This window comes from Equus quagga, unplaced genomic scaffold, assembly GCF_021613505.1.
Source record: "Equus quagga isolate Etosha38 unplaced genomic scaffold, UCLA_HA_Equagga_1.0 73442_RagTag, whole genome shotgun sequence".
In the NCBI taxonomy this organism is placed as follows: Eukaryota; Metazoa; Chordata; class Mammalia; order Perissodactyla; family Equidae; genus Equus; species Equus quagga.
This window is the reverse complement of record NW_025802777.1, coordinates 2,092,752-2,104,918: the sequence shown is the minus strand read 5'-3', so window position 1 is coordinate 2,104,918 and position 12,167 is coordinate 2,092,752. Positions and strand designations below refer to the sequence as shown.

At 51.6% G+C, this 12,167-nt stretch overlaps 1 protein-coding gene across 1 annotated transcript in view; it reads left to right on the top strand.

Moving 5' to 3' along the window:
- UMODL1 (uromodulin like 1) overlaps positions 1 to 12,167 on the top strand; it is a 62,239-nt gene that overhangs the window by 19,019 nt on the left and 31,053 nt on the right. The window contains exons 7-9 of the mRNA XM_046651742.1: positions 7,568 to 7,822; positions 9,527 to 9,639; positions 11,285 to 11,504. Coding sequence (XP_046507698.1) covers positions 7,568 to 7,822; positions 9,527 to 9,639; positions 11,285 to 11,504 — 588 coding nt within the window. The remainder of the gene's footprint in view (positions 1 to 7,567; positions 7,823 to 9,526; positions 9,640 to 11,284; positions 11,505 to 12,167) is intronic.

Genomic DNA, 12,167 nt, shown 5'->3' with positions numbered 1-12,167 from the left:
GGCTCAAAGTCATCACAAGGGTCCTTCAAAGAGGGAGGCGGGAGGGTCAGAGTCAGAGAGAGAAGACGTGACCGGGGAAGCAGACACGGAAGAAGATGCCACACCACCGTCTGAGAAGGTGGAGAAGGAACCGCCAGCCAGGGAAGACAGGCGCTCTAGAGACTGGAAAAGGAAGGAAATGGGTTCTCCCCTGGACCCTCCAGAAGGAATGCAGTCCTGCCAACACCTCGGTTTTAGACTTCTGGCCACCAGAACTGTGAGAGTAAATTTCTCCTGTTTTAAGCCACTAAATTTGTGATAATTGGTTACAGCAGCCACAGGCATCTAGTATAAAGAGTCAGGTCAAGACCCCCTTGGTGGCACGTGCTGGGTGGAACCCAGGAACTGAACAGGGAGGCTGGGGGGGATGGAGCAGAGAGGAGGGGGTCAGAGACGAGGGGCCAACAGGCAGGGCCCACATGTGCAGACGTGGTAAGGCCACGGGGATTTTTAACTTTCTACTCTAGAAAATTGCAGACAAATATGAACACAGAGAGAAGAGTGTAATGAATAATAGGAAGATCCCTCCGGCCCGCCTGGCTTTATCGCTGTCCCCACCGCTCTCCCCTCCCCCAGCACCATTATTTTGAGATCCCTTCATCAGTCAGTATTCCAGAATGCACCTCTAAGAGATAATAAGAAAGCGATGTTTTAAAAAACCCACAGCACCATATCATATCATCCTTAAAAAACCAAAACCATAGTTCCTTCATGTCCTCAAACATCCAGTCTGTTGAAATTTCTAGTTGTCACATCATTATCATAGATTTTTAACGTTTGTTTGACTTGCAATTTACGTCACATCCAACAAGTCGTGAGGATGTCACGTAAGTTACTTAATTTTGGAATCTGGAGGTTCCGCCTCCATCTCTCCGTTTCCTCCTATAGTTCTTGGAAGGTCTGGCTCCCCTTTGCTCAGCAGACTTTCCCACGGGCTGGATCTGCTGATTAGCATCCGGTGGTCCCCACTGCAATGTCCCCTCTTCTGGGTTGTCTATGAACCACAGTTGGCTCGGGGGCAGGCCCGTCCGTTTAATGGTGCCTCATCCCTTGAGTATCTGGTGAAGCCAATGGGTCTCCCCATGGAATGTTGCCAAGAGCACAGAACACACAGGACAACAGAGCAAATTGCCAGACTGAGATTCAGTCATCAAAACCTTACAACCCCCAATGGGTGACACAGCCATCGGTAGCCACACTGTCTCCTCCCACCCTCTCTGGTCAACTGCCCATCACTGGAGCTGGCAGCTCTGTGCCCCCCAGCCCTCACTCCCTCGCCCGTTGGGGGAGGGGAGGTGGGTGAGGCATCACATCCCAAAGTTTTCTGAGGGGTCCAGCTCCTGTCGCCCACTCTGGCACCATCTGAATAGCATACCCCTCAGTGTCACCTTCCTCTCCCTGTGTCACCCTCTTCTGCCCAAATTTCCCAAACAAGCCGCCTGCTTTGGAACCCTCATCTCAGAACCTGCTTCTGGGAGAACCCAGACTTGTAATCCACGTGCACCTTCATTCATTTATCAAATCACAGCATTTAGCAATGGGAGTGATGAGCACAGGTGACACTTTGAGATGTGCCACGTTGTCCTGTGATACGAGACCTTCTGTGGGTACCAAAGTCACAACCGAAGGAAAGGCTACGTTTTACTTAGAGGTCAGTGAAAATAAAGATCGTTTTTCTCATCTCAATTTTTGGAGCCCTGACATCTGCTCCGTCCCCTATCCAGGTGAAGAACCCCTAACGTACAGGCACCCACAGATTCAGATTCAGATGTGACTGCTTTCTTCCCCAAACCTCCTTCCTACTGCACGAGTGGCGTTCTGCTCCTCCACGAGGTGTGTTCCCCTCTCTTCGTGGCCTCAGCAGCAGGTGGTGAGCAGTGAGGACGTTTGGGGGATGGTGCTGTGAGTCACCCGGGAGCTCTGGACGGCCACCGGCAGTAGGCGGTGTGAGCTGACGCCCCTGTGCCAGGGGCACTGTGCTGCTGGGTGGAGAGTAGATGAGAGGAGTCGAGGCAGACTCCTTCCTCAGTGACAGACCTGGATTGAGTTTTGTGTGGAAATGTGCCCAGCTAAAAAGATTACCTTTCGCCACCTGCCTTGCAGGTAGGGTGGTCCTGTGACTCACCTTAGCCAATGAGATACAGCAGAAGTTTCCACGAGAGTCGGGACGACTGCTTAAGGGTTACAGGCCCTGCTGAGACCAGGCTGGGCACGGGCCTGTGATGGTTGAGGCTCCATTGGCTGTCTGAGCCTTGTGATGACCTTGAGGATTAGGCGCAGACACTAGGGTGGAGGAGCAAAGATGGTGAAGGAGCCTGGGTCTGAGGTACCACAGGCATTCTCTACATGAGGGGCACACCTGACGGGGTGGAGCCGGTTGTGTGGGCTTGCCTATGATGTGTAGCAGCTGATCCCAAGCTAACTGACTTGGGGCAAGACAGGCACAGGGAGACAACTGTTCGGGCAGGTCTCTGGGAGCAGGCAGGGGTGGTGGGACGGTGGGCATGGTGGGGATGGTGCATCTGACAGGCAGACGCCAGGCCCCCCAGGACAACTGCTTGCAGACTACAGGCAGGGGCTGGCAGGAGAGGAGGCTGCAGACAGAAGTCTGGCGGACTCAGCACGTTCTGTCACGCAGCTCAGCTGAGACGCAGATACAGCCTATTCCATTCGGCCGCGAACACGTTCTCTGCTTATTCCAGAATCCGCTTTATCACTGAGACCACAAACGACAGCGGGAGGATAAGCCACCCCCGATCTCAGCACCCCAGCAAATTGTTTTATTTTTCCTTGTTCCCGTCCAGGTTTTTACCCGATTTAAATCCTGCTATACATGCAATTTTGTCCTCTGCCCTCTTAGAAGCAACGTGGTCTTCATAATTAGGACTTTCAATGGTTGAGTAATAACGGTATTCTGCAGCAATGACGTAATGCTCTCAGCTCTTTCCCTCCTGGGGGGCGTTTAGGTCGCGTCCAACAATTGTGCTGTGAAAACCAGAACTTTCACTAATGTTGCGAAGTGTTATGGAGAATATTGTTCTAACCGAGTTTGAACTACTAATTTAATGCATGTGTCCTTGCCCCTCTAAAGGAACATAACAGTGACGGCCCTCCATGAGTTCACAATAATAAAACAGCCAAAAACTTATTAGCACTTACCTCACCAGGCTCGGTTCTAAACACTTTATGGTACCAGCTCATTTAATCCTTAGAGCCACCCAGGAGGCAGCTGCCCTTATTGTGCTCATTTTTCAGAAGAGAAAGTGGAGGCAAAGGAAGATAACACAGGTGCACAAGGCCCCAAAGCTGGTTCTCTATAGATGAACTGGGTCCACGCTGTTAGTTAGCCCCAGACCCCCGGCCTGAGCCACCTTCCCCAGCAGCTCGTGGCTGGGGGCACCACTGCGACTTTGGGCGATCTACTCCCATTCCTCAGCCACCACGCTGCATCCTCCAGAGGCTGCCATCTGTCACGGGGCTGTGCGGCCAAGTGGTCACGCCCCATCCTCCTTCAGCTGTGCATAGAATCAAGAGTTGATTAGATTTCTGGAGCAGTGGAACTTTTTCTCTGGTGATCCAGCACCCAACCAGGGTAATAAGTCTCAGGTTCTTATTTACTGACTCTTCTCACTACCGCGGGCGACGGGTGGAGGGCTGGTTCCCAGCACCACTGGAGGACCAGGAAGGGCCCACGGGCAGTCATCGCCCACTGGAATGTTCTGCCTCCCCCAGGATGAAGCATGAGGGACAGGCCTTGTCCCCTGGGCACTGCCAATGAGTCATTGATCTTGGCAAATGGTCAGCACTGAACAAATATTTGTTATCGGTCAATGAAAAGGGAAGTTTCAGTGGTGGCTATTCCTAGGGTCTCTGGATGTTTAAAAAAAATGAGCCTACCAGCCCCACCTCTGGCAACAAAATGCTCCTCTACTGGCCTCATGACTTTGAGAGTCTGATAGAAGTATGCATCATCCTCCAAGTGAACAGGCGCCCACAAGCTTTGCACAGAAGCCCCTGACAACCATCCCAGGTCTCCTGGACGGGGGCCTTCAGGGGGAGGGTCCAGGCCCATCAATGAGAATAGAAAGTTGGAATACGGTTATGGAAAATACGCTGGTCCGTAATCTGAAAACACATTCGACCCTATTTACAGTTAGGAATGTTGTCAGCCCACTCTGCCACGAGGAGTTGCAAGATTCCTTCAAGATAAAGGGTGGCCGGACAGCTAAACATCCTCGGGAAAGCTGTGCCACCCCGATGTCACTTCTAATAGGGCAGGAAAGATAAATCAGTGTTTCCAGACTAGAAATTGAGAGTGAATTCCATGGCATCGTGCTAAGGGAAACAGCATGTGTTTTAAATTTAGAAGCTAATATAAATGAGCATCTGCTGGAATAGCAGAGAGCTAGAAGACGGTGGAAAATACAGCCCAAATTTCAGAGGCTTTTCTTGTGAAATTAGTCACCCAGTTAATGACACACAGGGCAGCTGGATTCTTGCACAAAGCAAAACCAGTAAGGAATATTGCACTGTTCACTCTTAAAGTTCCAGGAACACACTCTGCTTTTAGGATGGAGTGGAAGTGTCTTCAGGGGTCATCCTAACTCTCTTCAACACGGTCCCCTTCCCGGCTGGAACCTAATAGCTCTTCAGCCCCATAAAGAAACGTCTCCTGAACTTGTGGCTCGGCGAGGGCAGGGCCGGCAGGAAGTAGCCGCTCAAGTTCATTCCTCATCTCCAATCAGATTTTCAACAACTGAATGCTCAGAATCTTGGCTCGAATCCTCAGCACTTCTCCCTTTACAAGGGTCAGGTGTCAGGCCGAGGAGCCTGAGGGGAGAAAAGGAGCAGCGCCTGGCCTGGAGAGCTCGTGGGGGAGCACAGCCTTCCTGCTCCACCAGTGTGGGGTCAGGGCTGCCCGAGAAACTGGGGCCCAGACTCACAGACACGGGGAGTCCCAGGTGCTTCACTGAGACAAAAGTCACGTCCTGGATTTAGCTCATGCTGCGGGATGGAGAGGGCCCCAGAGGAGCAGTGGCTGCGGGTCACACAGAGAGTCCAGAATTGAGTGTTACTTTCTAGGGCCACTTTAAGAGGAATGTTGAGAAGCTGAAGGGCAAGCAGAAGAAGGTGTCCTGGCTGACGAAGAGCTAAAATCCAGGTTAGGAGGAAGACAGAGAGTCAGTTTGCAGTTTCAAATGTCTCCAGCTCTGTCCTGCAGAAGAGGGATTAGCTGTCCTGTGTTAGAAGCCGGCTGGCTTTGCAGCAGCCCAGACGACTTTACGACCAATTGTGCTGTTCAGCCAGCAGCCGCCTTGAAATCTAGTTGAAGGGGAGTAGTAAGGTCGAGCCATTTCCTAGGGCTGCTGTAACAAACGGCACAAACTTGGTTTAAAACAGCAGAAATCTATTCTCTCCCAGTCCTGGAGGGCCGAAGTTCGAACCTGTTATCGCTGGGCCCCAATCCAGGTGTCAGCAGGGCCCCGTTCCTTCCCAGCCTCGGGAGGAGAATGTGTGCTTGCCTCTCCTGCTTTCCGGTGGCTGCATGCATTCCTTGGTTTGTGGCCGCATCATCTGCATCTTCAAGGGCAACATCTTCAGTTCTCTCTCTGCTCCGTCTTCCCCTTGCCTTCTCCTCTGTGTATGTGTGTGTGTCAAATCTTCTGAGTCTCTCTTATAAGGATATTTGTGATTCCATTTAGGCCTAACCTGGATAATCCACGATATTCTCATCTCGAGATCCTTAACTTCATCATACCTTCAAAGACTGTTTTTCCAAATAATTTCACATTTACAAATTCCAGGAATTAGGAGCCTCTTGCGGCCAAGGCAAAAAGGGAAATGGGTTGAATTGTATCGGTTTTTACGTTTTACTGGAAGAAAGCATACACATTTGTCTGGAAAGACAGAATTTTTTTCATGATACTAGAAAGCATATATCCTATGAATCCTTACATGAGGGGCTTTGGGAAACCTCAGACATTTTTTAATTCTTTTTTCTTTACTATGGTTTTGCAGAAGATTAAAAAAAATCTCGTGGCTTGTTTCTTATACAACTCAAATTCTGATGGAAAAATTATGGTGCCGGGATAGAGGGCCACTCTACTTTTTTATGTAATTCATGTTGCCCAGGTGCCTGCTGTGAGCCAGAATTTTTCTCCCAAAAAAGAGATTTAATTCTATTCAACTATTAGAATATATATTGGTTGTTATGCTAGAGTCCTGCTCCCTGAGGCATAATTTCGATGTGAAAACATAAACAGCCTCAGCCTGACTCCTGGCCCTGCTTCCCCGAGGGAGCCATTGTTTCCGAGTGATGAATTAGCCGACAGGAGAAGTGCTTGTACGGAAGATCAAGCGAAGCAGGACAGCCCGGGGCCCTCTGACATCGCGTCGAGGCAATATTTATAAACGCAGCACAGAAACACCACACCACGTGTTAATCTGCTCAGGCTGCCACAACAGAGTAGCACCGGCTGGACGGCTTAAACACCAGAAAGTTATCTTCTGGCAGCTCTGGAGGCTGCAAGTCTGAGAGCCAAGTGTGGGCGGGGCTGGGTCCCCGGAGGCCTCAGCCCTTGGGGTGTAGAAAGTGTAGATGGCATCTTCTCCCTGTGTCCTCACACGGCCGTCCCTCTGCGTGTGTCCGTGTCCTCGTCTCCTCTTCTTACAAGGACACCAGGCAGATGGGCTGACGGCCCACCTGTGGAGTTCACCTTAATGTAATTACTTCTTTAAAGACCCATCTGCAAATGCAGACACACTCTCAGGGGCTGGGGTTAGGACTCCGACGTACGAATTTTGGGGGAACACAGTTCAGCCCATAACACATCGCAATGGCCACAGCTGCAAAACAACTCAGGTTGTTTCCATATCTTGACTATTGTAAATAACGCCGCAATGAACCTGGGAGTGCACAAGTCTCTTTGAAAGAGTGATTTCGTTTCCTCTGGATATCAACCCAGAAGAGGAATTCCCAGATCATATGGTAGTTCTGTTTTTAATTTTTTGAGGAACCTCTGGACTATTTTCTCTGGTGGCTGCACCAGTTTGCACTCCCACCCACAGTGCACAAAGGTTCCCATCTCTCCGCATCCTCGCCAACACTTGCTATCTCTTGTCTTTTTGATAGCAGCCATTGTAACAGGTGTTAGAACCTCCCTGTGGTTGTGATTTGCATTTCCCTGATGATTAGTGGTGTTAGAGCCCTTTTCATGTGCCTGTTGGCCGTTTGTATGTCTTCTCTCAAGAAACATCTATTCAAGTTCTTCTCCCATTTTTGAGTATGATTATTTGTTTTTTTGCTCCTGAGTTGTGCTCGTTCCGTATATCTTTTGCCTAGTAGCTCCTTATCAGATCTGGGATTTGCAGATGTTTCCTCCCATTTGGGGGGTTGCCTTTTCATCTTGTAGATGGTTTCCTTTGCTGTGCAGAAGCGTTTGAATTTGTGTAGTTCCCCCTGTTGATTTGTGCTTTTGTTGCTTCTCTCTGACCTTTCCTGCATCTTCCTCACTCTGTGCCCTCACAGATTGCCCTCCCATCAGAGACCACATGATCCTCAACGTCACCAGCAGCAGCTTTCATGTATCTTGGAGTTTAAACTCCCCCCAGAGCCACACCTTCCACGTGCAGGTTTACAAGGGGGAGGAGCTACTCAGGAGCGCCAGGACCCGGGGCACGACCCTGGAGGTGGCCGGGCTGGAGGCCGGGGTGCTTTATGGGGTGAAGACCAGCTACCAGAGGTGTGGGGCCCATGTCACCGCAGCGCTGACTGTCAGAACCGGTAAGCCCCCTCACCCAAAATCCACACGTTACCTGTGAGTTTGTCTTTCTGTCCCATTTCCGTTGGCCCCAGTGATTCCAACCACTGTTCTTCCCGTAATCAGGGCAGGGGTAGTCATTGACCTGGGCCCACCCTTCCCCAGGGGCCGTGGGAGCAGGACCACGGCGGTCGTGGCCCTCACGGGCCCCCCTGCCACCAACATCCCCTCCTGTTGGGGGCTTCCTCTGACCCCTGACCTGACGAGGGCTCTGTGGCACCCCCTCTCTCTGTAGCGTGAAGGACTCACAGAGCAGTCAAATAGAGGGAGGCAAAAAGTGTAACAAAGCAGAAAAGGGCAGCGATTTGCACACATTGGAAGACCTTTACCACATTTAATTCCACAGGGCTGAGTCTGTATAACTTCCCCAAACCAAAGACCCCAGCATCACATAAAATCTTCACGAAGCGTGCCTCATTTCCCATACGGTACACTTGAAAAGCTAATGCAATGCCCGCTGTAAGGGTGCCACGAAGGACCTTTTTTTCCCAAAACAAACAAGACTCAGGCATGAACTGGGAATTCCAGCGTCCAGAAGGCAGCGCTGGCATGTCCCCTGTGACTCTGCCACGTGGGCCAACTTTGGTCCTGTGCCGTGATTCAGCTTCCCCTCTGCCTGGTCACGGCAGTACCTGGATGGTGTAGACGTCGGTCAGGTCAGGCACAGATGGTGGGAGTTCTCTCCTGGCCTGGCCTCTGGATGGATGTGGAAGTGTCGGTGGAGGGCGGTGGAGCTCCAAGACATTCTGGTCCAGGGACCAGAGCAGGTTGGGTCCCCAGTCTGGGGGTTCAGAGCGTGCAGAAATTGTTGTGTGAAAGACCCTCTGGGGGTCTCTCTCGTGAGGGATGGAATGAACAGGCCTTCAATGACACGGTCTCTACCCTTTATGATCTGATTTGTTCAGAAATGTCAGGTCACTGCAGGATGTTAGTTTTATTCTCTGTAATGAAGGATGTATGTTCCCAGGTCCCAGCTTCAGTCTTTCCAGCTTCGCTTATGCCCAAAGAAAAGGCCGCCTCCTTTATAGGATAACCAGCTCTACCTGTTGGCCTGGGACAGAGGGTCTTTTCGGTGTGAAAACCCCAAAAGTCTGGGCAAATCGGGATGAGACGGTCACTCGAGGGTTGGGGGCCTGGGTGGGGCCAGCGTGAGGACCTGGCTGGGCCATGGCTGTGAACAGGGCAGAGGAACCAGTGGCCACACTGTGTGAGGGATTGCTGGATCGTGCTGGTTGAATCCCAGTCCTGCGGTGTGGACTGTGTGTGACATTTGTACCTGGTTCCATGGATGTCCCTACCCTGACTGCCAAAGGGTGTGTCTGTGTTAAGAGTTTCCTTTCCCCTGGCACAGAGGTAGTTGATTTCCCCCATTTGGCTACCCCAATCTGAGACTCATGCCTCAAACTATCTTTTAAAATATTTCCCCTACAAACAACAGGCTTCATGGAAACATTGACAGAAAAGCATGTGGCTTTCGATCACCAAAGTTCAGTGAACTTGGCTTCCAATTCCCCTGGGGGTGATGTGGCATGGCCTGGGTGGGTGATGCTCACATCATGGGTCTGAGGAGCCCCAAGCTTAGAGAATCCAAATCTTCTGTAATGGACTTCAAGCAAACCCACCAGGATAGCTTGAATAATAAGTTCACAAGTTATGGTCTGTCCCAGATGCCCAGGTATTCCAAGTCACGGTAAGGATCCTAGACCGCAACGTGACGGAGAAGCTGCTGGACCGCGGCAGCCCCGAGTACCAGGACTTTTCTCGACAACTGCTCCACGAGGTAAAGCCAGAGCACAGACACAGGGAACTTTTCTTGGGCGTCCTCAGCTAGAAACCCACAGCAGCCGGCCTCTCCTGCTGAGCTCCGCTCCGCGGCTGTGGCACAAGGGCATGGTACCACAGGCTTCAGGGGCCAGCCCAGATCCCGCAGTAATTGCTCAAATGTTTTCTCCTCCTTTTAGGGGGTGCTCAATCTAGATTTGGGGCCAAAACATCTTTGAAATACGTGCCTTTGATTCAGATGGGCTGTACCACTTGATGGTACAGCTGGGTTTTCTGTTTAACCTTCCACCTGGGGGATTGGGGGGATTTGGGGGGGTTCTGTCTTCCTACTTTGGAGCAGCTTCAAATTGAGGAAGCATTGGCCAGTGATCAGGGCATCCTTTCCTCCATGTGGCTAGAGGGAGACAGCAGCACGAAACCTGGGAGAACCAGGTCAGTGACAAATACTATCTATCCTTGGATGATGAATTGCAGAAAAAAGTGACCTGCCAAACCATCCAGAACTGTCAAGGGTCTAAGATTTTGCCCCTGTTGCAAACTAATAAGTTAGCCTGTTCCTGTTCCAGGGGTGCAGGCAGACGACACGAGCTGCCTGGATCAGCAACAAAGGACTTTGTTACCCACAGCACAGCAGGTGGCATGAGCATCACTTTTGTGCCAGTTTCCCTCTGGTCTCCAAGTCCCACGGGGGTGATGTGGAATGGCCTGGGTGGGTGATATGCAAGTCATGGGTGGGAGGAACCCCAAGCTTAGGGAACCTGAGTGTTTTGTAACAGACTGCAAACAAACCTGCCGAAAGCTTGCCCCAGAAAGAGACATTATCTTTATTATATCGGACGTGAACCAGTCTGCCCTTTGCTCCGGAGGGGGCCACTATCTTTCTCTCTCCTAAGGCTGTTCATCATACAAACATCTTGGAAAGATATTCTGGAACAAAAGGGTAGTTAGTCCTTCTACTTGCAAGATGTGTAGACATGAGAGATCGAAGGAGGGTTGCCTCTCAGCGTCCACCTGCAGGAAGAATCAGTTTTTGAAATTTCTTAGAGAATTCCCTCTCCTTTCCGTGGTATTTTACTTGTGTGCGCAGGAATGGAGTGGCGGGAAGGCGGGGCTCATGTCTCCCTTGCTGGGGCATGGGCGTTCCTGAGCACCTGGCTCTGCCTGTGGGTTTCCTGGGGGATAAAGCCCAGTAAGGGGGGTACAGCTCCAAACAGCCATGGGATTGTTCTTCCGTGGCCCCTCTTGGTTAATCAATTGATCCATCTGTCAATCCAATAGTCTGTCTGTCTGTCTCTCTCACACAAATCACCTTCACACCGATGTTCAGGGCACCGAGAGTAGGCAGTGCATCTAATGCCCGCTGACCGGGAGCCTGATTACAGTGATCATTGGGAGTTCTCACAAAGACTGACCAGGCCCCGCCCAGCTGTCCCAGGGGAGGCCCAGGTCGGGTGCAGTGAGCTGGAGGGTGTCTCTGGCTGCCGTGAACGGTTGGTTGCTGGGCACCTCCTCTTGGTCATGGCGGGGACACATGGATTCTGTGTCTCACTCATCAGTCACACCCAGGGCCCCACTTAACAGTTTTGAAGAAGTTGATGGAAAGCCCTGCTCTACCTGAGCAGCTGTCGCCTCTCCCCGGCTAGGTTGAAAACTCCTTTCCACCGGCGGTGTCTGACTTGCACAGAAGAGGGAAGCTGAGGGTGCAGATCGTGTCTCTCCAGGCTGGAAGCGTGGTTGTGAAGCTCAGGCTGACGGTGCAGGACCCCGAGTTCCCAGTGGGCGTCTCCATGCTGGCCACCATGCTCCCGCCTCTGTTGGCGAGCACGGTGTTCCAGATTGACCAGCAGGGGACGCTAGTGCAAGGTAGGTCCTCCCCTCGGCCCGAGTTGCCGCAGTGACGCCCTGCAAAGTCCAGGCTACGCTTTTTAAGGTCAACATTTACTTTATTCCAAAAGACAGAAAAAGTAAATGAAATTCAAATCCTTATTCTGTGTTCCTCCATGGAGACCGGGGGCCTAGGGCTGAGCCCCCCGCATCCCACACCTCCTGATTCCACATGGACCACGGGGCCCCAGGGGGGCCTATTCCTTTGGATGGTGTTTCTCGCTGCCCCAGGCCCAGAGCTCAGGGTGGAAGCAGGCTGGAGGATCCCGAGGGGGAAGAGGGCTGGGAGCTTACTCTCTGTGTCAGGGCCCAGGCACCGCCCGGCCACTGTGTGACTTGCTAACACATGGACCTGCTTCATTACCCCAAATATTATGTAATTTTACTTGGTGTTGCTTTAAGGCAGGAAGTCACAGATCCGGGGCAGGGGTGGGGGTGGGGGGAGGAGACAGAGAAAGAGAGATGGGGCATATGGGGAGAAGATGGGAAGGTGAGAGAGACAGAGATAAAGAGAGGCAGAGATAAAGAAAGGGAGAGAGACATCGAGACAGAGATAGAGACACGAGAGACAGAGAGAGAGATGGGGGAGAGAGAGGGAACTGAGAGAGACAGAGACAGAGACAGAGGGGCTGATGTGGAAGG